This window comes from Coptis chinensis, chromosome 2 (genome assembly GCF_015680905.1).
Source record: "Coptis chinensis isolate HL-2020 chromosome 2, ASM1568090v1, whole genome shotgun sequence".
Classification (NCBI taxonomy): Eukaryota; Viridiplantae; Streptophyta; class Magnoliopsida; order Ranunculales; family Ranunculaceae; genus Coptis; species Coptis chinensis.
Genome location: NC_141457.1, coordinates 75499790 through 75526526, shown reverse-complemented (window position 1 = coordinate 75526526; position 26737 = coordinate 75499790). Strand labels below are relative to the sequence as shown.

The window sequence follows — 26737 nt, the reverse complement described above, 5'->3', positions numbered from 1 at the left end:
CAGAGGCGTCCCCGCTGGCGTATGGCGTGTTTAGCCCCCGAGGGCGTTACGCTCTGAGCGTTCTCGCTTAGTTGATCCTAGAAAGTATAGGTCCTCAACTTAGCGAGACTTCGGAGAAGCGCGTTGAGCCCGTAAGCTCCCCGAGCGCCCCGCTGGCGTATGGCGGCGTGTTTAGCCCCCGAGGGCGTTACGCTCTGGCGTTCTCGCTTAGTTGATCCTAGAAGTATAGGTCCTCAACTTAGCGAGACTTCGAGAGGCGTTGAGCCCAGTAAGCTCCCCGAGGCGTCCCGCTGCGTATGGCGTGTTTAGCCCCCGAGGGCGTTACGCTCTGGCGTTCTCGCTTAGTTGATCCTAGAAGTATAGGTCCTCAACTTAGCGAGACTTCGGAGAAGCGTTGAGCCCCGTAAGCTCCCGAGGCGTCCCGCGTGTATGGCGTGTTTAGCCCCCGAGGCGTTACGCTCCCCGAGCGTTCGCTTAGTTGATCCTAGAAGTATAGGTCCTCAACTTAGCGAGACTTCGGAGGCGTTGAGCCCGTAAGCTCCCGAGGCGTCCCCGCGTATGGCGGCGTGTTTAGCCCCCGAGGGCGTTACGCTCTCCTCGTTCACCGTTTTAGTTGATCCTAGAAGTATAGGTCCTCAACTTAGCGAGACTTCGGAGAGGCGTTGAGCCCGTAAGCTCTCGAGCGTCCCGCGTGTATGGCGCGTGTTTAGCCCCCCCGAGGGCGTTACGCTCTGAGCGTTCTCGCTTAGTTGATCCTAGAAGTATAGGTCCTCAACTTAGCGAGACTTCGGAGGCGTTGAGCCCGTAAGCTCTGAGGCCCCTGGCGGCGTATGGCGTGTTTAGCCCCCCGGTTACGTGGGGGCGTGGTTTGGAGATGTGAGTAGGTCCGCCATTTATGATACCATCTTGACTTTCTTTCATTTGAACTTTGTTGTGCACGGGAACGGGAATTACAATCGTAATACAACTATTGGAAAAATTGCTTTAACAAGTATGTGTTCCATGGTGGTGGGCGGCATCTTTCCTTCTTGGGTTTTAATCCAATACACTGCCGTTATAACGACCGCGTTCCACGATGTAAGGGCCTTCCCATGTTGGTGCTAGCTTAGCATCATCTTGAGTTTTCTTCAACACGAGATCGCTGGTTGAAAAGATCGTGGATGTACTTTCGTTTGTTGTAAGATCTCTTGAGGACTGTTGGTAGTCGCTACTCGGACGGCTGCTAGGTCGCGCCGTTCCTCGAGGAGGTCGATCTCGAGCTAGAACGAGTCATTAAGGCTGTTTCGACAAGTTCGGATCGGGTTGTCGTGATTGTCATTTCGGTGGGTATGGCGGCTTACGTGCCATAGCATAGGGAGAATGGTGACTTCGCCGGTGCTTGAAGCGAAATTTAGTAGTCGATGAGCCAGTATGTTCTCCAAATGATTGGGCCAGCGGCTTTTGTTCTTTTCAATTTTCTTTTTCAAATTCTCCAGAATGGCCTTATTGCTGGCCTCTGCTTGTCCATTGCTTTGAGCGTACTGTGGTGTAGAGAATGCATGAACGATCTTCCATTTGGCCAGAAACTCTTTGACTGTTTTGCCCTTGAACTGGGAGCCATTATCCATCACCAGTGTATGTGGTAGGCCAAACCGGGTGATGAGATGAGTCCAAATGAAATTTCTGACATGTGATTCTTTGACGTGTGCTAACGGAATTGCTTCAACCCACTTAGTGAAGTAGTCTGTGGCAGCTAGGACAAAGCGGAAGCCGGTGCTCTTCTGAGGGATGAATGGTCCCATAATGTCCATGCCCCACATGTGGAACGGCCAAGGACTCGCAATGTTAATCAGTTCGCGAGCTGGTTGCATGATGTTGTGACCAAATGTTTGGCATTTGATACATTTGAGGACATACGCTTTAGCATCGATCTGCATACGAGGCCAGAAGTACCCTTGGGAGATCGCTTTGTGGGCTAGTGACCGACCTCCGGCATGGTTGCCGCATTCTCCTTCGTGAATTTCAGCAAAAATTAGCTGGCCTTGCTCTGGGCTGATACATCTCAGATGAGGTCCGCCTGCGGATTTGCGGAATAATTTGTCGTTCACCAAACAATAGCTACGTGCTTGGTGTGGAACCTTCTTGGCCTTGCGCGCTCCTCCTCGAGTGTGCCGCGTCTTTGATATCTTGTATAATAGGCTGCATCCATGAGTGACTCGTCTGATCTTCAGAGAGTGGGACCAGGTCGCTAATTGTCAAGACTTGGTCCGCTTGGTAAAAGTGTCGGTCGACTACTTCGATAATCGGTTGTCGAGGGACCGCGGTTCGATTAATCCGGGTAGCTAGATATGCCAAGCTATCTGGCGTGGCGGTTCTCGTCACGCAAAAATGGTGTATCGGCGCTCGCTAAATGATGAGAAGCAAATTGTTAACAACCCGAAGGTATTTAGAGGGTTACTTTCCGGTAGTGTACTCTTTTGCAACTTTGGCGAGCGACCGATTCGCGAGTCACTAAAGATTTGGATCTCCTTTACTCCCAATTTGGATCGCCACATTCCCATTATTAGTGCCGTACTCGCCGTTGTTTGGCGTTCGCGAAGTCTATCCGAACTTCTTCTCTACCATAGCTCCCTCGGGGAGACTAAAGACGATTCCCATACCATCGCCTCCGGGGTTCTTTGGAACCATCGGCGTAGGGGACGGATCGCTTTTATGCGTGCTCCCTTTCTTGGGTGCGACCTCTGTTTCGACCTCCCAATTAGGGTCGCCAACCGGAAATCTGCTAGGAAGTCCGCGACGACCGACCCTTCCGTGATATCGCGGGGGCGAAGTCCATATGGTGTTCGCCCGACTCTTACGCCCATATTGCCATCCCGGTAGTCTTGTTGTCTTTGTGAAGAATCCTCTTCAAAGGGAGATCGCTCGGCACTTTGATTGGATGAGCACGGAAATCTGGTCTGAATTTTCTTGCCGAGTATAACAAAGCAAGGACCTCTTTTTCTATATAAGAGTAGTTCTTCGGCTGGAGTGAGTGTCTTGCTTGTGAAGTAGATCGGCCTTTCGAATTGTGTTAGATCCTTGAACGGGACCCGAACCGATGGCGAAATCGGATACCGCCGGATAGAGCCCCGAGTTTCTCCGTCGGTTGGTTTAGCGAGGGCGGGGGAGGTGTTGTGAGGTACTCTTTGAGGGTGGCGAATGCTTGGTGGCATTGATCGTTCCATGAGAATTGCTCGCCTTTCTTGAGTATTTGTAAGAATGGTCGGCACTTGTCTGATGCTCTGGATATGAATCGGTTGAGTCGCGACCATACGACAACTTTTGTATCTGTTTCTTTGTTTGAGGGTCGGGCATGTCGATGAACGCCCGAATTTGGTCTGGATTTGCTTCGATACCTCGTTGCGAGACCTGATATCCGAGAAATTTTCCGGAGGACGCACCAAAAAGACACTTCTCTGGGTTCAGTTTCATTCCGGTTCGTCGTAGTCTGGAGAACGCTTGCTCGAGGTGGGTGAGGTGGTCGGCTGCTTTTTTGCTTTTGACAACCATGTCGTCAATGTAGACCTCCATGGTATCACCTAACATGTCCTGGAACATGTTAGTTACTAGCCGCTGATAGGTCGCTCCCGCGTTCTTTAGTCCGAATGGGAGAACGTTGTAACAGTAAGTTCCTTGTTCGGTGATGAATGATGTCTTCTCCTGATCTTCTTCAGCTAGTGGTATCTGATTGTACCCGCTATACGCGTCCATGAATGATAGCAGCTCGTGCCCACAAGTCTGGTCGACTAGCTGGTCGATTCTTGGTAGGGGGAAGCTGTCTTTTGGAGTTTCTTGATTGACGTTGGTGAAGTCGGCCGACAAACGGGATTTGTGCCATTCTTTTTCGGGACTGCCACTATGTTGGCGATCCACTCTGGGTAGTCGACCTTGCGGATGAAACCGACTTGTTTGAGCTTATCTACCTCGTCGTTGATTGCTTTTTGAAAGCGTAGTGACAATCGTCTAGGACGTTGTCGAACTGGTTTGGCACCAGGGTTGACGTTTAACCGGTGGCATCGACACTAGGATCTATACCCGGCACATCAATATTACGACCAAGCGAACACATCTTTATTCATGGACAGAAACTTTACAAGTTGAGCCTTAAGTGTGGGGTCGAGGTTGGCTCCCACATAGACGAGTTTAGGGTCGTCTTCGGTTCCCAGGTTCACTTGCTGCTTGTCTTGAGTCGGTGCTTGGCTCTGTGCGTTCTGCGCGCTCTCTGGAGGATTGTTCTTTGTAGAGTCCGGTGCTAGTCTTGTTTGGTTGGTATGTAGTCGTCCGAGGAACTGGGGCGTCCTCGTGGTTCACGACAACGGGTCGACGCGTGGCTGTTGGCGTGACAACGGGGAGGGATTCCACCTTTCTTCCAGTTGGAGAGGGAGGCGGTGGTGGTGTCACGAGACTTTGCTTGTTCGTGATGCTTTCGATGGGGCGACCTCCATGATTAAATCTTTGTTAGTGCGCTCTTTGCTTTGGTAGTGGTCGAGATCGGGTCATGGCGAGTGGAAACTCTTGTTGGATCCCCAGTTTCGTTTTTTGTCGCTCGCTCTCACCTCGACCACTAAATCTTTAGCCATTGTATAACTTGTGGGTTCGTAGTGATGGTGATGGGAGGTTCAAATGACCTTGCTTGCTCGATGATGATCCGGTTACAATGATGGGCCTCGAAATGATTGCTTCGTTCCATCATTCCCTCGGGCGGAAAACGGATGACCCGATGTAAGCGTGGAAGGTATGCGGCTGCATTTGATGTATCCAACGTCGTCCTAGAATTGCGTTGTAGGACGACTTGGTATCCAGGACGCTAAAGCGCGTGTTGAAGCTGACTTTGTCTTCCCGGGATCCCACTGAGACCGGGAGGATGATATCTCCTATTGGGTCGGCTCTGGAGCCGTTGAATCCGAAGAGGGGTGCAATGGGGTCTATGAAGACCGACTTTGGTAAGTTCATCTCTTGGATTGTGTGGTAGAACAGAATATCGCAAGAGCTGCCAGGGTCGATCAGAACTCGCTTGACGGTCCAGTCACTGATTTTGACGTGGACCACGAGAGCATCGTTATGTGGGAGGCAGACCTTGTTGAGGTCGGCCTCTGAGAAGGTGATGTCTCCCCGTTCATACCACTGATCGCGTGGCGGCGGCTGCGGCTTCGTGAGGAGAAATTGTATACTTCATGGAGGGCACCTACGCGCCTTCTTTTTTCCCGTGAACTTGAGACGGAATCATCTTGGATGGTGATCGTGTGGATGGTTCTGTCTTGGTCGCGACCTCTCGATGGTTGGCGGCGATCCTGATAAACGCGTTCTCTGGAACGTCCTCGGCTGTGAGGGCGGCTTTGAGGCCTCTGATGGCTCCTTCGTGGTGGGGACCTGCTTCGTGTTCGGCGGGCCATCAGCTTGTGGCGCAGGTCGCCGTCGGGTATACTAGTGTACTGCTTGATGTGGCCGGCTTCGACCAGATCTTGTAAGTAATGCTTGAGCCCCCAGCATACGTCGGTCTCGTGGCAATTGGCGCGGTGGAAAGCGCAGTAGGCCTGGTCTGGGCGATCTGCTGGTTGTCTTATCTCTGGTCTGTAGAATGCAGCACGCTTGATCTTTTCTAGTATGTAACTGGGAGATCTGGTGAGCGTGGCGAATTCCCGATCATTTCTTGGTTTGGGTCGGGAGGGTTGCCCTTGTTGTCGGGGTCGTTTCCTAGAGGGTGCTGCTACTTCGTAAACCTCTCCCTCTTCTGCTGCTTCTTCTTCTTCTCTTTTCTGCTTTAGCAAAGCCTCTTGCAGCTTGATGTACTTATCCACGCGAGCGTACAGCTCGGCCAACGTTTCGGGCTGGTCTTTCAAGAGCGACCTGGTTAGGTCGGTTTTACGTGTGCGGCAGGCGGTTGTGAAAGCCACTGCGGCGAATGATTCCTTGAGGCCGCTTTCCATGTCCAAGAGTTCTGTTTTGAACCGGCTTAAGAAGGAGCTGTAGGTTTCCTCCCTGCCCAGAGTGAGTTGGAAGAGTGAATTGAGATCACCCTTCTTGCGTCTGTTGTGTACGTACTGGCTCGCGAACAGGTCGGTAAGCTGTTCGAAGCTTCTTATGGAGTCTGGTTCGAGGGAGAAAAACCAATCGAGTGGGCCGTCCTTCAAGCTTGCTGGAAAGAGCCTGCATCGTAGATGGTCGAACTCTGGGGCGCTGTATAGTGCAAGGCTTTGAGCATATCGTGCTATATGTTGGCCTGGGCATGTGCGACCGTCATATAGTGGGAACCGTGGTTGGACAAAGTCTGGAGGGGAGACCTTGTGAAGTACTTCGCAGCAAATGGAGATCTTGCGATAGGTTTTCAACATTTTCTGCACTATCATGGTGGAATCCTTCTTGACCGCATTCTTGTCGAGCCTTTGGTTTTAGCTCGGTGATCCGTTGGATCGCGTTGATGACGCCGTCGTCGTCGATTGCCGGCTAGTGGGCTTTGTGTATCTACTTGTGCACGTAACGCGTGGCGTTTTCTTGCCCGAGTTGGGCAATTTGTTCGCTCATTGTTCCTAGGCGGCCGGCCAAAGTGTTGAATTGAGCTTGAGGCTTACCATGCTTCGTGGGCTTGAGAATCTTTTGGTTTGGTTTTTGTTACTGATTAGTGTGAAAGTGGTTTGGTTTCTCAAGTAATCGAGACCACAGACGGCGCCAATGTAAAGGTGTGATGTGTTATTCCTCTACAAACAGTCTCTGGGGACTGATATGAATAGATGGGTGAGACCGAGTTCGGCTTTTGGAGCGAACTGCCTACGTATCTTGCTCTGGGGGCTGGGCTCAGAGTAGAATCAGGTCTGGCGTAGTTCATAGGAGTGGTATTTATAGAGATTCGGAGTGTATCCTCACCCTCCACGTGTAGAGGATATCACCAACGTGGGGTGTGGATCATGGGAGCATGTGAGAAATATCTACATAGGTCTGCTGTGATGATGAGGAGTGACAGTCTGAGCAAGTAGCTTGCGGCCGTGATCAGTGACTGACAGTCAGGATTAGTGCAAGTACTCCGTCAGTCATGATTGCTTATGGATAGGGAGTATGTGTCACTGCCTGATGTAGTTCGCGTGATGATGCGATCTGTCTTGTGGCGCGTTGTTGGCTCGTGGATGCGACCTGATATCACAGGTCGGTGCCTTAGTTCCACTATGCTAAGCGCGTGCTGTATAGAGAATATCACTCCCCTACAGAGTACATTTTTAGAATACGAGGCGATGATTGGTTGTGTTGAAGAAAATAAACATTGCCACTCTCATTAGCTGAACATAGTGTGTGTACGTGGTTGAACTTTTGAAATCAGGGCGACTCGAGATCGTTCCCAGCAGCTGCAGGACAACAGCGTCCTAAACTGCTACCTTAGCGACCCAAATTAGATCCATTTTGATATGGAGCTTGTATTATAAACTTTCGTCAGATTCAAGGTGGACACTTTAACGACTTATTTCACAAAAAATTAAAGACCTCTCCCCAAATCCCATTAAAGAAATATAACATCTTTCGTTATGAGTTTCAATAGATGGGTCATCCGGTGAACATTATAGTAGAATTAAGATTAGGATAGGTAACAACTTCCTTTTCTTAAACTATGATTATGGAATGTATAGTAACAACCTTAATTATTGAGTCCATACTTCCTCAAGTGGTTATCATCTCACTTTAACAAAGTTATCTTTCAGAGTAATCATTGTTTCTTTTGCCATCCCACTTACTTCTAAGACAAAACATGTGAATTTACATCAATTAATCAAAGCTTTGATTACTACAGCTTAATAGCTTATCTTAAGTAACAACTTTTTGTTTTGGGTTGGAAAACTAATACTGTGTTACCTCAATTACAGCAGCAGTAATCAATAAGAACCAATATAATAAATCAGTTGCAATACAGTCGAGGCTTGCGAAAACACAATGCCCTGAAGGTGAAATTGTAGCCAGTATGAACGCTGACGGCCTCTGGCACACACCTCCTAAGATACAACGACTAAAGATCCGTAAGACAACACTCAAGCAGATTCTAAGAACTCTCAGATGCACTCTATTATAAGCAAAACCATAGTTTATGTAAAACAGACAAAAGTAAAAGGACGGAGTTCCAAAGATAAAGTTTTTTGTGTAGTTCAACTGATTTTATAGAAGAAGGTAAGACGATAAAACCTCCAGCAGATCCACTTATCACGTACTGTGAAAGAGGAGATCGTGTGTGGAATCGTGGAAAAAAAACGTGGTTTGACTATTTCTAATGTAGAATAAGAAAAAAGCCCAAAACCTGTTTTTCCAAAAACAAATTCATACATATTAAAAGGTTTTTATAACAATCCCCCACATGTATGAAATCAGAAAATAATATAAGCTAGAGTGGGTTAAAAGTTATGAATGGGCTGAAGGTGTCATAAGACTTGAACCTTCGCTTGGTATTAGTCTGTCGGGTTTACTTGTTGACCAGTGAACTCAGTCTTGAACTGTCCAACTTTTGTGTAAACCAAGTCAACAGTTAACTCCCATAACTTCAAAAATCATCATAAAGTTCCTCGATTGTACTCGTAACGGCCATGAGTTTCCCAGGTTTCATAAGTGCTACTAGGGACTAGCCTATCCAGCTCCCATAGGAAGTAGCTCCACTTCCTCACTTATATAGGTGCTTCTATCAGGAGTGTATTGTATCATTACACCCCACTGGATCCAGCTATAGAAAGCATTAAGAGTTAAAACTCATCCTTAAGAAGATACAGAAGGTACTACTACATCATAGTGATGGGTACAGAGTTTTCACTCTAGGTTGTAGTACCCCCACAAATCACTCGAATAACTTGTTTTTCCATTGAACCTTGTTTATGGGATCTCCATTCACTAAGGTTGGGTGACAATTATCGGTGATTTTAACAAATAGGCTTCAGTCTTTAATAGACTTTAACCCCCATCCCCCTCGATGTACTAAAGACAAGCTCTCTAGCTAGGCCTTTAGTTAGCGAATCAGCTATGTTATCTTTTGACCTCACAAAGTCAATAGCTATGATCCCATCTCGTAACATCTGTCGCACAGTGTTATGTCTACGACGTATCTGTCGAGACTTCCCATTATAGGAATTATTTTGGGCCCTCATAATAGCTGGTTGGCTATCACAGTGAATAGAAACAGGTGGAATAGGCTTAGGCCAAATAGGGATATCCAACAACAAGTTCCTGAGCCACTCTGCCTCCTCACAAGCTATATATAAACTCAGATTCCATAGTGGAACGAACAATGCAAGTTTGCTTGGTAGATTTCCAAGACACTGCACCTCCTGCTAAGGTAAATACATACCCACTTGTGGACTTTGATTCCGTAGAATCAGCAATCTAGTTAGCATCGCTATACCCCTCTAGTACAGCTGGATATCTACCATAATGAACACCAAAATCTGAAGTACATTTTAGATACCTCAAAACTCTAATAAGAGCTTCCCAATGCTCAGAGCTGGGATTAATAGTGTATCTGCTTAGTCTGCTTACTGAGTAAGCAATATCTGGTGTAGTACAGTTCATAAGATACATGAGACTGCCTATTACTCTAGAATATTCTAAAGGAGATACACCAGGTCCAGTATATTTTCTCAAGTGTTTACTAGAATCATATGGTGTTTTGGCAGGTATACAGTCAACTTGATTAAACTTTCTAAGCACATTCTCCACATAATGAGATTGGGTCAAAGTAATACCATCTGACCTATTAATGATTTTTATACCAAAAATAACATCAGCAACACCCAAATCTTTCATGTCAAAGTGCTTTTCCAAGAAAAGCTTAGTCTTATTGACTACTTCTAAGCTGGTACCGATGATTAACATATCATCCACATATAGACAAATAATAACACCAGTTTGTTTCTCAAACTTGCAATATATGCATTTATCTGCCTCATTAATAGTATAACCATTAGAAGTCATTACATAATCAAATTTCTCATGCCACTCTTTGGGAGCTTGTTTTAGACCATAAAGAGATTTCTTTAGTTTACAAACTTTTTGCTCTATCTATGCCTTTGATCACAAAGTTTTCAGGCTGATTCATATAAATCTCCTCTTCTAAGTCACCATTTAAGAATGTCATTTTAACATCCATTTGGTGAATTACAAGATTATGTAAAGAAGCAAAGGCAATTAATATTCTAATAGAAGTTATTCTCGTCACAGGAGAGTAGGTGTCAAAAACATCAACTCCTACTCTTTGTTTATAGCCTTTAGCTACAAGCCTTGCTTTAAACTTATCTATGGATCCATCAACCTTTAGTTTCTTTCTGAACAGCCATTTATTACCAATAGTTTTAAAACCAGGAGGTAGGGTCACTAACTCCCAAGTGTGATTAGTCATAATGGAATCATACTCACTATGAATGGCCCCTCTCCAAAATATAGCATCAGGTGAAGACATAGCCTCAGAAATAGTCTGAGGGTCATCCTCTACTAAATAAGTAAGGAAATCAGGTCCAAAGGAGGTTCCAGTTCTAGCTCTTTTACTCCTTCTGAGTTCAGATTCATCTCCTGACGGAGAATCCTCTCTAACTCTAGGAACAAGTCTAGTATAGCATGAAGCTCTTTCAGACCTCTCAAGAAAAAGGAACTCGTCTTCGAAAAAGACTGTATCCCTTGATTCAATAATGGTATTATCATCAACAAACTGATTTTTAGATTTAAAAACTAAAAACCTGTAAGCACTGCTGTGCTGAGCATAACCAATAAAAACACAGTCAACTATTTTAGGTCCAAGTTTGGTCCTTTTGGGTGCTGGAATAGACACCTTAGACAAGCACCCACCCCCACACTTTCAAGTATTTATAAGAAGGTGTCTTCTTTTTCCACATCTCATATGGAGTTTTGTTTGTGTTTTTAAAAGGTATCTTATTAAGGATATAAGATCTTTGAAAGTAACGCCCTCCCCACACCCACAGGTTCTTAGGTGCTCCTGAGACATTGATCATTGAATTGACCATATCTTTGAGAGTCCTATTTTTCCTTTCTGCTATCCCATTAGACTGGGGAGCATAAGGGGCAATAGTCTCATGTATAATACCATTATCTTCACAAAATTTAGTAAAGGGTCCAGAATATTCACCTCCCTTGTCAGATCTAACTATCTTAATTTTCCTTTCTAGCTGGTTCTCAACCTCAGTTTTGAAAGATATAAATTTAGATAGACTTTCATCCTTACTTTTCACAAGATAAACATAGTAGAAACGTGAAACATCATCAATAAAAGTAACAAAATATTTATTGCCACCACGTGTAATATTGCCATGAAGGTCACACAAATTAGTATGAATCAATGCTAACACTTCATAAGTTCTTTCTACCTTTTTAAAAGGTTTTCTAGCATATTTTGATTCTACACATACTTCACATTTCTTGTTATCTAAAGCAATAGACTTAGGTATATTACCAATATGCATTAACTTTTTAATAGATGCATTATTAACATGCCCAAGTCTATCATGCCACAAATCAAAAGAGTCTACGATATATGCAGAAATAGAAGTTTTATTAATCTTAGATTCAATTACATTCAGCTTAAATAGACCATCATCAAGATAACCATTTCCCACAAATGATCCCCCCTTAGTCAGGACAAACTTGTCCGACTCAAGTACAAGTTTAAAACCCTTCCTACTCAACATGGAACCAGACACTAAGTTTTTCCTGATATCAGGAACATGCAGCACATCTTTCAGTGTAAGAATATTCCTAGAAGTGAACTTCAGAACAATAGTCCCTTTCCTAGCAACTCTGGAAGCAGAGGAATTCCCCATGAATAGACTCTCATCGTTTCCACCAACAGTATAGGTGGAGAAAGCACTGTTAATGCCACAAATATGTTTGGTAGCTCCAGTGTCTACCCACCAGTCTGTCATATTGCTAACCAGGTTCACCTCAGTAACAACAGCAGAGAAGTTGCCATCCTGAACCACATTGGCATGTGCCTTATCCTTATTTTTATTTCCATCATTTGGAAGTTTCTAGTACTTACAGTCACCAGCAGTATGACACGAGTACCACACACATAACAATAAATATTATGATTATATGGCTTTTTCTTGAATTGAGGTTGGGACTGCTTGTTCTTGTTCCAAAAGGGTTTCTTTTCATTGGTCTGGGTATAAGGGGCTTTGTTCTTAGAAGAACTAGCACTACCAGGCTTTCCAGTAACAAGGTTAGCCTTAGACTTCAGTTTAGAAGTCTCTTCTTTTGTTTCAAAAATACGGTTATCTTCCTCAATGCGAAGATTCACAATGAGGTCTTCCATGGTCATCTCTTTTTTTCTTGTGTTTCAGGCTGTTCTTACATTCCTTCCATGAAGAAGGGAGTTTTTCAATAATAGCTACAACCTGAAACCCCTTACAAATATTGTAACCCTCTTGCATAATTTCATTAATGATAATCTGCAATTCCTCAACTTGAGAAACCACGGGCTTGTTATCTTCCAACTTAAACTCCAAGAACTTAGCTACTAAAAATTTCTTAGAGCTAGCATCCTCAATTGCATATTTCTTATCTAAATCATCCCAAAATAATTTAGCAGAAGCACATACAGCATAAACATCATACAACTCCGGAGTTAAACAATCAAGCATATAATTACGGCATTGTAGGAACCGTTATGGTTGCACCGAATGATTATAAACTGCGAACACCCACGCGCAGCAGAATAAGGGGTGTCCACGATTTTGGTTAGAAATGTACATTTAGATCGGCTAAGATAACTCTAAGAATCCAAGCTTTACGATTTTGCAACCTCTTGATCTTCTGTTGTATTCCTATCCTTAGATTGGACGTTGTGTAGGCAACGATCTACCAACCCTTTCTTTCTCTCTTTCCTTTCCTCTCTTTTTCAATAAGTGAATAGTGAATTTGGCCAGGAGAGAAGGGTTTCTATTTATAGGCTACAACAGGGACCATGAGGAGAAATTAGGGTTGGGCCTCCTGACGGGCTTGGGCTTCCCATGTTCGCCCAGAACACATGGCCCAAGTCCGTCAACAAATGGTTTATTCCACTAAAGACCATTGTTGCACTACCGCCCTAATCCCAAATTACGTGTTACGTTTATGGGTTCCATATTATATGCTTGTTGATCTCCCCGTATTTAAGATATCGAATGTCCGTTGATTAAGTCAAGTTACTAACAACTACATTAATTAGCTTCTTATGTCCTTGAGTAGTACCACTCAACCTGATTGTCATGTCGGATTAAATCCACCTGCAGGATTTACATGACAATCCTTATGAGCTCCTCAATGGGACATCATCAACCCGACTTTCTACGGGTCACGGATTCCTTCTATAATCAACAGCACGCCTTACATATAATGTCATTACCCAATCCATTGAGTTTGTTGATTCACAAATGAATCTCACTCATTGATGATTTAAAGCAATATACAATGCACGTAAGTGCCCGTTATTATATCTGGATTAAGAGGACAAGCATCCATAATAACAGAGGTGTTTGTTCTCTTATATAGTCAGTATAAAGAGAAACAACCTCACTTGGTCATGTTCAATACACACAAAGTGTACTATTGTAATCCTGTAGTCAAGATAGACTAATACCAGATTATACTACAACCATACCAATGGTTTGTCCAAATCCATCTAGGTTGTGAACGTTTACTTGTACTTTATAAGGTATAGATGATATGATCTTCTGTGTGTCACCACACACCATATCATCTACAACATAAAGTATTAGACACATGCATATAACTAATAACATATATAATATGCATAATATTTGCTCATATGATTCTCATTCAAAATATAAAGAATTAGAGTTAATACAAAAATAATGCTTTTAGTATATAACCCTATTAAGCATAAGTAGTCTTTCTTATCCCATTTTTCAAGTCTATCAGAGCGTGCAGGCTCATGTTCATTTTCAGTAAGAATTAGTCTACTTTCAGTAGTCCATTCAACAAGTTTCAAGGTCGTAAGATAAAACTTCATTTTCATCTGCCAACGCTTAAAATTCTTTCCATTGAAAGTTTCAGGCTTAACAGACAATTTACCATGCTTTTCCATTTATTAGTAACGAAGTAAAAGAGTACAACAAACAAATTTCACCTTCAGATTGTTGGAAAACTAATACTGTGTTACCTGAAGTCCAGCAGCAGTAATCAATAAGAACCAATATAATAAAGCAGTTGCAATGCAGTCGAGGCTTGTGAAAACACAATGCCCTGAAGGTGAAATTGTCGCCGGTATGAACGTTGACGGCCTCTGGCACACACCTCCTAGGATACAACGACTAAGGATCCGCAAGACAGCACTCAAGCAGATTCTAAGAACTCTCATATGCACTCCAGTATAAGCAAAACCATAGTTTATGTAAAACAGATAGAAGTAAAAGGACGGAGTTCCAAAGATAAAGTTTTTTGTGTATAGTTCGACTGATTTTATAGAAGAAGGTAAGACGATAAAACCTCCAGATTCACTTATCATGTATTGTGAAAGAGGAATCGTGTGTGGAGTCGTGGAAAAAAAAACGTGGTTTGACTATTTCTAATGTAGAGTAAGAAAAAAGCTCAAAGCCTACTTTTCCATAAACAAATTCATACATATTAAAAGGTTTTTATAACATTTTGTTGCTAGCTTGATAGAATAAACAAAACACATCTCACACACTTCAAAATGTGAACGATATTGCAAGGTCCATGCGTATTGCTATACTTTTATTCTGAATAAAACATGAATCTCCTTTGTTTCTTATTTTTCAAGTTTTGATGTACTTCTGTACCGAAAAGGAACTTCAACGTAGAATCAAGTAGTCAACATCCAAAGCAATTACTACAGCGGAAAAGGAGCAACCACAACAACGGCTCTTTCTCTCTCTCTGAGACCTCATCGGCTCTTTGGGCTTTGACCACCACCGCGTTGTCGGAGCTCAATTCCACCTTGGAAATTAGCAAGAGAAGCATCTCCACCTAAGGCTAGTCCTTTTTGAGGTCAATCCTTAACTGATTTTGTCCAAAATCTCTTTTATCTTTATCCAAAAAAAAAAAATCAAAATCAAAATCTTTTCCCCTCTCCTTACCAACACTTCCTCTCACCACCTCTAAGGGAAGCTTTGTTTCAAACCTTATCCATCAAACATTACTACATAAAAAATAGTTGATTTTGGCAAGCGTTTAGAATACCACTCCTTCGCCTCATTTGACTGCCATGAGTGGGTGTGATAGGAGTTTGTGATTTGGTTTTTTGAGCACATCATAGTGCTGAATCTGAGATTAATTTTGCGGAAGTGAATCTTAGTTCTCCTTAATTTTGCGGAAGTGACTCTTAGTTCTCCTTCATCTCAATTTTTTGCTGAACGGCTCTAAGTAGCTAAAATTCTCCTAGCATTTCCCACCAAGTTCTTGTATTAGGTTGTGATAGAAAGGTTTGAATTTGGTTATTGGGTAAATCGTATATGTGAATCTGAGATTGAAGTCTCACCACTAAAAGTGAAGAACTAAGTACAGTTTCAAAAACAACTTAAGTACTAGCGCTTGAAGCACTTTCGGATCTTGAATCCACATTCAGTTCGAAACATCAAGTGAGGCTCTCTTTGTATCATCGATAGTCCGCCACTGCCTTTTTTCTCATTGGTTTCAGTCATTTTTGCTGCTGCACCGGCGATTATAGCAGCAGACCAAATAACTTTCTCAACTCTATTTCATTATCTTACCTTTGATAAGTCTTTAGTCCTTTTCTTTGTACACATATACTATTTTTTGCTATCTCTTGATCACTTCTGTGACACACTTCACTTTATGCTACATAGTTAGGTTATTGTTGTTTCTTGTTAGCGAGTATATGCTTTGTTTGAGGGGTGACTCTGTATATCTCTTAGTTTAGTAGTTACTTAGCTCCGTTATGTTGTTAGCGTGGAATTGGTTCTTCCACGGCAGTCCAAAATCTTATGGGCCTCATTCGGCAACACCAACCGGACGTAGTTTGTTTGTCAGAGACAAAAGCCTCAGATAAAAGGATGCAAGTTGTTAGAAAAACTATAAAATTTGGAGGTTATTTCTGTGTTCCTGCTGATGGATTAAAAGGTGGACTAGCTGTGTATTGGAAAGAAGGTTGCGAGCTTGAAATTATTGGAGCAACACAAAACCAAATCACAGGTAAACTTTCAAATTTTCATAGTAGTAAGGACTGGTTTTTTTACCTTTGTTTATGGTAATCCACATGCTAGTTTAAGAGAGCTTGTGTGGTCCTGAATTAAGGGAGATTGCTCCCCTGGTTCCTGGCCCTTGGTTGCTCTTTGGTGACTTTAACGCCATCATATCTCTCGATAAGAAGATTGGCGGTGACCGTGTGTTTAATAAAATCATGTTATATTTTAATTTGCTTATCAATGATCTGGGCTTGATGAATTTAGGTTATAAAGGCCCTAAGTTCACGTGGTCTAATTGTAGAAGTTTTAATGATCATATTGTGGAAAGACTCGATCGTGCTTTAGCTTCTACTGAGTGGGTTAAGTCGTTCTCTAATATGGCCGTGAAAACTCTTGCAAATGGCATTTCTAACCATTTGTCTTTGCTTATTAATCTCTATGCTACCGTTGATGATAGCTCCAGGCCTTTTAATTAGGTTTTTTGATATGTGGTTGTCTGATGTTTATTGTAAACTTGTGATTGAAAAAGCTTGGAAATCTATGAACCATAATTTGCCTGATCATAGTACCTACTTGAAATTGAATAAAACAAAAAAATGTTTGAAACAGTGGAATAAAAAAGTTTTTGGTAGTGTGACTGCTCACATTAGGAAAACTCAAAACGATTTAGAGAAAGTTCTTGCTTTACCTCAAAACAACGAGTCTTATGACAAGGCGAAGGTTTTGAAAAACAAATTGTTGACTTTTCTTGAGCATGAAGAGAGTATGTGAAAATAGAAATTTGGTATGCATTGGCTTAAGAAGGGAGGAAAAAACACAAGATACTTTCACATGTCCACGGTTTATAGGAGGAGAAAAAATTACATTGAAAAAAATCAAAGGTGAAGATGGTTTGTGGAAAGAAGGCAAAATCAACGTTGGGAAGGAGATTAACGAGTGCTTTAATGATATTTTCTCCTCTGATAATCCTATTCCTAATAATGATATTCTAAATCTTTTTTCCCCATGTATTAATGACAGAGAATTCCATTCTTACTCGTGTGCCTTCCGCTGCCGATATTTGGGTTGTCACTAAAAAGCTAGGTGCTTTTTAAGCCCCTGGATGGGTTTCAGGGGGGTTTCATAAGTATTGGGATATTGTTGGACCCACTATAGTAGACTGTGTCAAAAAAAAATTAGATATGGGGAGTTGCACCCCATTCACAACGAGACTTTTATCACTCTTATTCCCAAAATTTCTTCTCCTAATCATATTTCTAAGTTTAGGCCTATCAGCCTATGTAATTTTACCTACAAGATAATTTCAAAAATTATTGCTAATAGGCTTAAGAATCATTTGCATAAAATCATTTCCCTTTTTCAGGGAGCTTTTATTAAATGAAGGAATATTGGTGATAATGTGGGTCTTGCTAGTGAGGTTTTTCATAACATGAAAAAGATGTGTAAAAAGAAACAAGGATGGGTTGCTCTCAAAATGGATATGGTCAAGGCCTATGATAGAGTTGAATGGTCATTTTTATGGTCTATCTTTGAAAAACTAGGTTTTTGTAGGAAGTGGATTTATTTGATTAATAAATGCTTATCTTCTATTTCCTTTAGAGTTCTTTTGAATGGTTCTCCTCTTGAACATATTTTTCCCGAAAAAGGTCTGAGACAGGGTGATCCGTTGTCTCCATATCTGTTTATCTTGGTTTCTGAAGCTCTTTCCAGAATGGTTGGAAGAGCTGAGAATAAAGGTGAGATTCATGGTATCAAAGTTAGAACAAATGCCCCCTCTATCACTCACCTCCTTTATGCTGATGACTTGATCATCTTTACCAAAGCTTCTCTGTATGAAGCTGGGCACTTAAAAACTATTCTTAAGGATTATTGTGATGCATCTGGGCAGAAAATAAATTTTGATAAATCTAGCATCTTTTGTAGTAAGAATGTGCATTGCAAACATAAAAAGATTTTGAGAAAATTTTGGAAAATGAGATAATTTAACAAAAAGGACAAATACCTCGGTGTTCCCATAGTCATTTCCAAAAAAAAATGTTGATTTTGATTACCTGGTTGATAAAGTTCATAAAAAATGCAAAGGATGGAGAGCTAAGACTCTAGCTCAAGCAGATAGAGATGTTCTTAGCCAATCTGTTGTTCAAGCAACTCCTATGTATGTTGTGTCTACTTACGCGTTGCCTGTTAATATTTGTGACAAAATTGATAAGGCATATAGAAGTTTTTATTGGCATGGTACTGATGATACTAAGGGGGTCCATACCATCGGGTGGGACAAACTCTGCAAACCCAAAAGCTAGTGATATGAATAAAGCTTTGCTTGCTAAATACTACTGAAGAGCTATAACTGACACTACATCTCTTTGGGCGAGAACGTTTAGAGCCATATATGGTAATAAGTGGCTAGGGCAAAACCCTGAACCTGTCTCTAATGCTTCATACTTCTGGAAATGAGTACACAAACATTACGATGAGTTCAAGAAAGGTTGGATTTGGAGGATTGGACATGATACTGAGAGCTCAGTCTTCAAAGACCCCTGGTTACAGATAAATGGTAAAACCATTATTCTCAAAGACGACATAGTTATACCAAAATGTTTGGAAAACATTGGGGTTGTTGAGTTGATGTTGGATGGCGGTGTTCAATGGGATATACATAAGCTGAATGATATTTTCCCATCCCAAATAACTTACTTCATTCAAACCTTGACAATTAGGCATGATGTAGATAGGGATAAGCTCGTATGGAATCATTCTTCAAACGGCCTTTTTTATGTGAGATCTGCATTCAACTTTTCCTCCGGTGAAGATTGGAGTACACATTCATCTTCTTATCAGAAGAAAACTGTAGCTAATATTTGGAAGTTGAAATTATTGGCTGGTAAATGACAACACTTTAATTGGAAGATGTATATGCAAGCACTACCTACAGGAGATCGGTTGCTAGAAAGAAAGATATAAGGGGATATGAGTTGCCCCTTCTGTGAATCTTGTATTGAGACACCAGTACATATCTTCTTGACTTGTGATTGAACAAAGAGTTTGTGGTTCACTAACCTTATCAACTTGAGAGTTGAAGTGTATTCGGATTGGAGCATAAGACAGTGGCTTGATGAGGTTGTCAATTGGTGTCACAATAAGAATGAGGATATCGCAGCCAAAGGGCTTCTCGTTTGTATAGTCATGCATCACATTTGGGAACGAAGCAAGGAACTTGTATAAGTGCGAACATACAAACTTCAACAAAAAGGGTGTCATAAGAGGAGCAGTGGATATATGGCATAAATGCTTGGAAGCATATAAAACAGACAAAGAAGAAGAGGATTCCCTTCGTATCTCTAACCTTAACTCTAATCCTATGAATATGGTTGAATCGCTTCCAATTGTTAATGAAAATTGCATTAATATACGGTTTGATGCCTCTTTTGACAGGGAAGGGGGGAGAGGAGCAGGTGCAGCAAGAGTGATAGCTTAGAATATGAAAGGAAAGCCAGTTGTTGCAGTCTTCAGAACTTTCAAAGTTCGAAGCGCTGAAGAAGCGGAGTTTGTGGCAGCTGAAACCCCACTTGGTTGGAACTCTATATGCAAGTTGTTTTCTCCTTGAAGGAGACAATCAAAGAGTGATTCAAACTCTAACAAATCCGGCACCTTTTACTACTTTTGAGAACCTAGAGTGGCAACTAGAGTCCATTGTAACAGGTTCAAAGCTTTCTCTTAATAAGGTTATGTCTCGTAGTATAGTTCATATGCATTGGATTAGTAGTTAGGTTATTTAACGGGGAGGCCCATGAACTTGCTAGGTGGGCTATTAGGAATTAAGACATAGAGTCTCTTCCAAAGTGTATTGCAACTTTAAATTGTGATCTCACTCAAGTTTAAATTTTAATGTGATGGGTGATTAGCGGGGGTGGGTGGTCAACATCCGGTGATGACCAAATGAAAGTTATACTTATAGTCCATTATTCACTTTTAAATCATCGACATTTACCCTAGCAGATTTTAAGCATCACCATGCACCCAAATGACTGTGTTTTGATCGTGGTAATTAGTCTCATACGAACAGCACTTAAGGTTTTGAAGAACCCAAACTTTCTGGTTAGGAACCAATGCCAATAGTCAATTCCCTCAACTAGCCATTAGTGGTTTTAGACTCGGATGGCAATTTGGGATACTGGGTAGTACATGATTTCCAATCTCCACTCAATGTCACATCTTGTAATCTTTCCATACATCCATAATTTTTGGAATCCTGACTTGGTCTATGTTTTAACTTGTAATTTAATTAAGATTAGAGATGTCATAAAGACACCACTAATTTTACCAAGAGCATCACTTTTTAACTAAAATCAAACAAATGTGCTTTAGTAGATGACGAAGGTGGTGTCTTTATCACTTTTGAGGGTCTATTTGTTTACCACTAAAGTAGTGGTGCCCTTGGTAAAAACTATAGTGCCTTTATGAAAACCCTAATGTGATGGCGGTGTCCTTATAACTTTCGGAGACATATTTGCTTTGAGTTAAAAAAAGTAGTGCTCTTGGTAAAACTGGTGGTGTCTTTATGACAACCCGTAAGATTTTGAGGCCGGTATATGTCAAGCATAGTTCAAGATTTCAGAATATCTGGAATTCTGACAAATCCAAAAAACGAAATTCCATATTTTATTCCACTATATTCCAAATACATTCCGAAATTCCATACATATTTTTTGACCTTGAACCGGAATTTCAAAATTTTAAAAACCGAAATATTCAGCGGAATTTTTAAAATTCCGTCGAAATCAGGAACTATGATGTCAAGTAGTCGTTTGGTGAACACATAATGACATGTAATCTTTGATACAGTGTGATGTAATGTAAAAGTAATCCTACTTGAAAAGAATACATTGAACATGAGACATGTATCTTTCACTCTATCTAGTGTTGAGTGAGACCTCCTCAGCGTAATAGTAAAAGTAGAGACCACCTATTAACAGTGAACAGGACTTGCACTACATGTTAAGCTGCTGAAAAGTGATACAATCAAATCCAGCTAACAGTACGATTACTATTGGTGGAGAACTACTATGCTTTCAACATGCGGATTAGAGACAATAACCAAAAACCACCACCAGTTTCTTACTTTCTTGTCTCGCTTAATTGTGAAAAGTTCTTTAACATTATGCAAGGCCAATTATTGCACATAAGCTTCTGACCCTTGGTCCTTAATTAGAGAGAACTATCTCTTGTTAAATCCGTTGTTGTTTAGCAAAACTCAAAACATCAGAAAAAATATCCTTGCAATCAATTGATTAGTAACTAGTGAGGACCGAGGGAGGGAGTGTGTAAATGCGAGTGAAGAAGTTCGTTTAGTCCCACATTGGCCCAGGAAACGTGTACCATTGACTTCAAAGTTATAAATATTTGCTGCTGGACCAGCCATTCAGCATGATCCTTCAGGCAGTTAACGGGATATGATGAGTGGTCAAAACTCGCATTATTGTGAGTTGGGTGTCCGCCCAAGCCTGGTTACGACATAGGGGCACTCTCATTGTACCAATCTGATCCCTACTTTAAATCAGTTTCAAACTTTCTGTTCCACCAAAAAACAAGCATGATCGCATTACATGATCCATGTAGTATTGTACCCTGAAGTCCTTAACGTGACAAAAAAGGCCTACAGTGGACTTTTATTGTTACCCAGTTCCGTGGTGATGCTTGTTTGCAAGTGTAAAATACTAAAATGTAAAAAGATAAGGTTAGGGTACTAAATATGGAAGGGCAATGGATCCATACTACGTGCCTAGCCATAGTATAAACGTAATGGTGCAAGTATAAACTATAAAAAGAAAAGGTAGAATGTGGAGTACTTAATATGGAGCATGGACCCTTGATACCTTAGCGGCTGAATCTCGTATTCCTCTCCAATTCAATAGTATAATTGTTCTAGTATATAAACTGTAAAAAGAAAAGGTTGAATGTAGGGTACCTTAATATGGAGCATGGACCATTGATAGTTTGATACCTTGGGGTTGAAATCTCAAATATTCCGGTCAACAAACGTGGCCCAGAAAGATGAAAAAGGGAAAAGATGATGGCAAGAGGCTGTCATGTTCTGAAAATATCAGTTATCTTTCTTTGATTTTACTCTTGTCGTAAAGAAGAATTTGTTCACTTTTTTGGCGTTTTGTTTATATGATTTTGAGCCGAAGACCCAACAACAAACAACCCCCTTCCTCATCCCCATCCCCAAGCTTTCGCATGTGATTTACCTCATTGTTGGTCAACCCTTTCCTAATTATGCACATGTCATATGTTTGTCATACTAGGCCGCATGCCCATCAAATTGATTGGTCCTTTGGAGGCAGGGAACAGGGAATACATTTTTTCTTTTTCGTTAAACGGGAGAGGCCGGAGAGCTACATTATTATTATTATTATGTGGACTTGAGTTGTGAAAATATTTTGATCATAATCACGGTTGATTATTTGGGTCTGTATGGTGCTTAGCCTTCATCCTTCAACAAAGTCTTGACTCCTTAGCCATTTAACAACGCTGGGTATTAATGGTGCCTTCAATAAATGCTGGTCTGGAGGCCCAAGTACACCTTAGTTAGATACCGTTAGTGGTCAATTTGTGGCACTCACGACACAGCCTTGATCAGAATCTATGGGGTTGCAATCAGCAAAGCTTGTTTGTTTGGAAGCACAAACTAAACTGTGCGTCAACGCCATTAGATCTCTTTCAAAACTAAGGTATGTAGATGCATTCTTGTGTATCTTTCTTGTGATAATTTTTGGTCGTTTGGCTTTTAGTTGACGTACGAAGACATCAAGTGACATTTCTTTCCCAAAACCTTGATAATTGTAGTGACCTATCTTTTTGTTACTCTTAAATAGCTTTGAGTGGAGTTCAAAATTAAATTTGACAAAATCACAAAGGTAAGTGGCAAAGCACGATATACAGTGGACCCATGCGCTAATTGTACCTAATTTTAAAGTGGTAGGCCAGAAAGGCCCAGATCCAATAACCTAACACACTCATAGAGTACGACAGATGTTGATGGGCTTTAGCCACAACCTACTACGATATGTACCACACTACCACCAGACTTCATGATTTAATCACAATTATGACACCAAGTCACAATCATCTTCACAGAGACAATGGCACATGAACTTTAATGATCAAGATAGTCCAAAACAGCAAACAAGATAAGTACTGTTTTTCACCCTCTTGCTCTACTCAATAAAATATATGAATGAGAGGTAAAATTAAGGAGAGGCCAATCAAAATCAAATTTATCAGATTGAGAAAATCTGAAATTCCAAAACAGCACTTCAGATAAAAATTTGGCATGGGTAGGCTCAGCGCCTCAGCCACATAGCTGCCCCACTGTTCTCTTATTTTGTTCTTCAACTTATCGTCATATATTAACACACACTCGTCCCTTACACACCATTTCTTCATAAGAGTTCATCCACAATCTCTCTTCAAGTCCCATTTTAACTTAATTATATCCACTACAAGATACTCTTTCCACACATGGATATTGATATAGATCATATTAATCAGAACTAAAACAACTAAAATTAACTAACGAACTAAAAACAAAGCTACAACAAGTCACTCCCAAAGTGTATTTCGCAGCATTACTCTAATCAATCACCATCCAAGCTATAGAGAAGCCGGACAACCACAATGCTGATTGCCATTGTGTGAGTGCCATACCTGAACTTTATATTCACCGGCAACTTACATGACATTGCAACTACTGCTAGTGTTTTCGTCACTGAAGTACGTATAGGGTTCCGGGGATGGCGTGTAGGCAACTGCAGGAGGGGGCCTTGCATACATCATTCCATTTGCGCGTTGCTGATTCATCATAGCAGCCATGTACTGTTGTTGATGATATGGGTTCCCAGCATGGTATTCAGGGGCAGCCCCTTGGAAGTATCCACCAGCACCGGCATTCATTGGTGCTGCCGGTAGACCTTGAACTGCCGGAATATTCCCCATATGACCCATCGGAAAATTTCCCATTTGAGGCATGGGAATATTCCCCATTTGACCTACATTTTCACCACCTAAACCATGAGTGATATCAATTCCATTAAAGCCATGGTGCATCATATTGTTCATTACTTGAACCCCATCATTCTTACCTCCTCCTTTCTTGCCCCCGTTAGCATTATTGTTATTCCCACCACCAACAGGAATGTTACCCTTGTTATTATTTCCTCCTCCACTTTTAACATCTTGTGGAAAGCCACCACCATTCTTTCCTCCATTTTTTGCAGCTCCACCACCTTGGTTTTGATTTCCTCCATTATTTCCACCACCACCACCCTTCTTTCCACCATTACCATTTTTTCCATCGGTATTTCCACCCATACTCTTCACTTGAATAGGCACTTCTACACCTCCCCCTTTCTTGCCATTTCCGCCGCCGCCGCCTTTCATTATCCCATTAGCTCCTTGGCCATTACCCATTATTGGATTCATCTTATTAAGGGGTTGTTTCAAATAATCATCATCATCATCAAACTCGTCGTCATCAAAATCATCATCATCATAATCATCAAACTCATCATCATCAGTGAATTCATCGTCTTCTGATGGCATATCAAACTTCACAGATTTCTTGTCCTTGAATGGCATCATACCCTTCAAGTCCTTAAGCTGTGGCAGCTTTATATCCCCAAGCCCTTTCAGCTGTTGCAATTGTTGCTGAATCTGTTGCTGAGCACCACCACCCTTCGGTTGCTGCTCTTTCCCACCTTTCTGAGGCTTGTTATTATCTTTACCACCTTTACCATTATCAATTTGCATGTTCTTGAACTGATTGTTAAGCTGGTTTTGATTATTGTTTGAAGCCTTTTGAGCTCCCCATATCTCAACATGCTTTCCTGCTTTTGCAAACTTCTTTATAATTGTAGATGGATCAACATTACCTGAAACAGTCACCTTCCCTTGTTCTGCATCTATAGAACTTGTATACACTCCTAAAACATTACAAATCCACATTTTACATCAAATTCAAAATACACACTTGAAAAAACAACAAATTGAACAAAACCCAATTTCTAATTACAAAAAACATAGAAATGTATGACCATTCAACAAATAACTAGTGTTATAGTTGTAAAAAACATACCATCAATTTTCTTCAACAGTTTCTTCACCTTATCCTTACATCCATCACAGTGTATATGCACTTTGAGAACACAAGTCTACATGTTCAAACATCAAAAAATAGAATAAAGAAACAAAATTTATCAATAAAAACATTACACAACAAAAAAATATTATCTTTAGTTCATAACAGGTAAAGCCCAATAAAGAAAAAGAAGTTCAGCTGAAGTACCCGGATCTTCAAGAACTCTTCTTTACTCATATCTTCCAACACGTAAAAAGAGGTAACAAAAGCGGAGAAACAGAACAAGTTGAAACAGAGAAAGATGAAATGAAAGTAAACCCCACAAATGGTGTTCTCTCTATTTACTCATTCTTGTCTTTTTGCTACCAGCTACACTGAAAGAAGAAGAATGAGAGAGAAAAGAGTAAAGGTTTGCAGTATTTAATGGTGAGTGTGTGTCTGTTCAGAAGCGGTGGGTGTAAGTCATTTAAGCTCACTCACTGCCTTCCTTTATTTCAGGGTTTTTGTTTTTGTTTGTAAAAGAGAGGGTAGTTTTGAAGTTTTATCTTTGAGTTCTGTTGTTCTTGTAGTCCTTGGTGAGGTAACTGTTAACTAGCTCTCCCACATGTCCTTGTTCCTCGTGTGAGTTGTAGAGTCACTTTTGAGCAGAAAAGCTTTTTGATCCCTGTGTAGAAAAGATGTGTGAACAAATATGTATCTGCCATTTATCTATTCTTAGTGGTGATTAAGATACTTGTTGCATAAAGTTCCAGTGTGAAGATCTTATTTACAATCTTTATTACCTTGTCACAATGTGACTGACTGACTTGTAATCTTGAATTTGAGCTTAAAAAGATTTGTAATCTTGAAGCTTCAATTTCATAAATGGTCTGAAAATACTTGTGCCCAGAAGAATTTGGGTTGTGTGATTGTGTCATGGACTCAGGGTACAAAATGCCTTGAAATATCATAAAATATTGCAATATCGGTCAAAATCTGAGAAAACAATAAGATAGTTTGCCTTATCCATCCATATAATTGGTTTGCCAGATTTTGGGTTTGTAAATTGTATATGCAGAGATTTCCAGGTCGGTCATGGAGATTTTGAACTTTTTACTGATCAATTAAGGAAAAACGTTGTGGGGGTCAGGTAACATGGGTCATGAATGAAACTATGTTAGCGTGTGTAAGTGTGACAATACTCTCACCCTCATTGGAAGCATTTAGTAACTCAAAGAATGTACTATGTGACTATGTCAATCGCAGTCTGTGTGACCTAATTCCCTGAGATACACTCCCTACTCCCTAGTCTGAGATAAGGTGTCCTGTGACTCCTGTCTATATATGTTCTACACTTCTGGATATTTGGATGTTCTACTTCTATCAGATGCTGATATGCCATAAATTACCTATGCGGCTATGCCTCTACGTCATACATTAGTTAAGATCATGTTCTACTAATCATGACTTA

General features: G+C 41.1%; 1 protein-coding gene and 1 non-coding gene across 3 annotated transcripts; one reads left to right on the top strand and one right to left on the bottom strand.

The window, feature by feature from the left end:
• Positions 1-21596: 21596 nt before the first annotated feature.
• On the top strand, positions 21597-21696 carry LOC147517863 (small nucleolar RNA Z279/snoR105/snoR108). The gene has a single exon (XR_015214649.1). It is a non-coding gene; the product is annotated as a small nucleolar RNA Z279/snoR105/snoR108 (small nucleolar RNA).
• Positions 21697-23401: 1705 nt separating this feature from the next.
• On the bottom strand, positions 23402-26202 carry LOC147517862 (heavy metal-associated isoprenylated plant protein 32-like). 2 transcript variants are annotated; one of them, XM_086589925.1, is made up of 4 exons: positions 26070-26192; positions 25495-25951; positions 25285-25360; positions 23402-25132 (listed from the first exon to the last, which is right to left on the bottom strand). In XM_086589925.1, the coding sequence occupies exons 2-4, from the start codon at positions 25522-25524 to the stop codon at positions 23883-23885; spliced, it is 1356 nt and encodes a 451-aa protein (XP_086446051.1). In that variant the 5' UTR covers positions 25525-25951; positions 26070-26192; the 3' UTR covers positions 23402-23882. The 2 variants fall into 2 exon arrangements, with proteins under 2 accessions (XP_086446051.1, XP_086446050.1); XM_086589924.1 differs by having other exon boundaries at positions 25495-26202.
• Between the last annotated feature and the right edge of the window lie 535 nt (positions 26203-26737).

Coding starts and splice junctions, on each gene's coding strand:
- LOC147517862 (XM_086589924.1), bottom strand. CDS start 25,524: ATGAGTAAAGAAGAGTTCTTGAAGATCCGG. Junction 25,361..25,494: donor AAGAGTTCTTGAAGATCCGG/GTACTTCAGCTG, acceptor TTGAACATGTAG/ACTTGTGTTCTCAAAGTGCA. Junction 25,133..25,284: donor ACTGTTGAAGAAAATTGATG/GTATGTTTTTTA, acceptor GTAATGTTTTAG/GAGTGTATACAAGTTCTATA.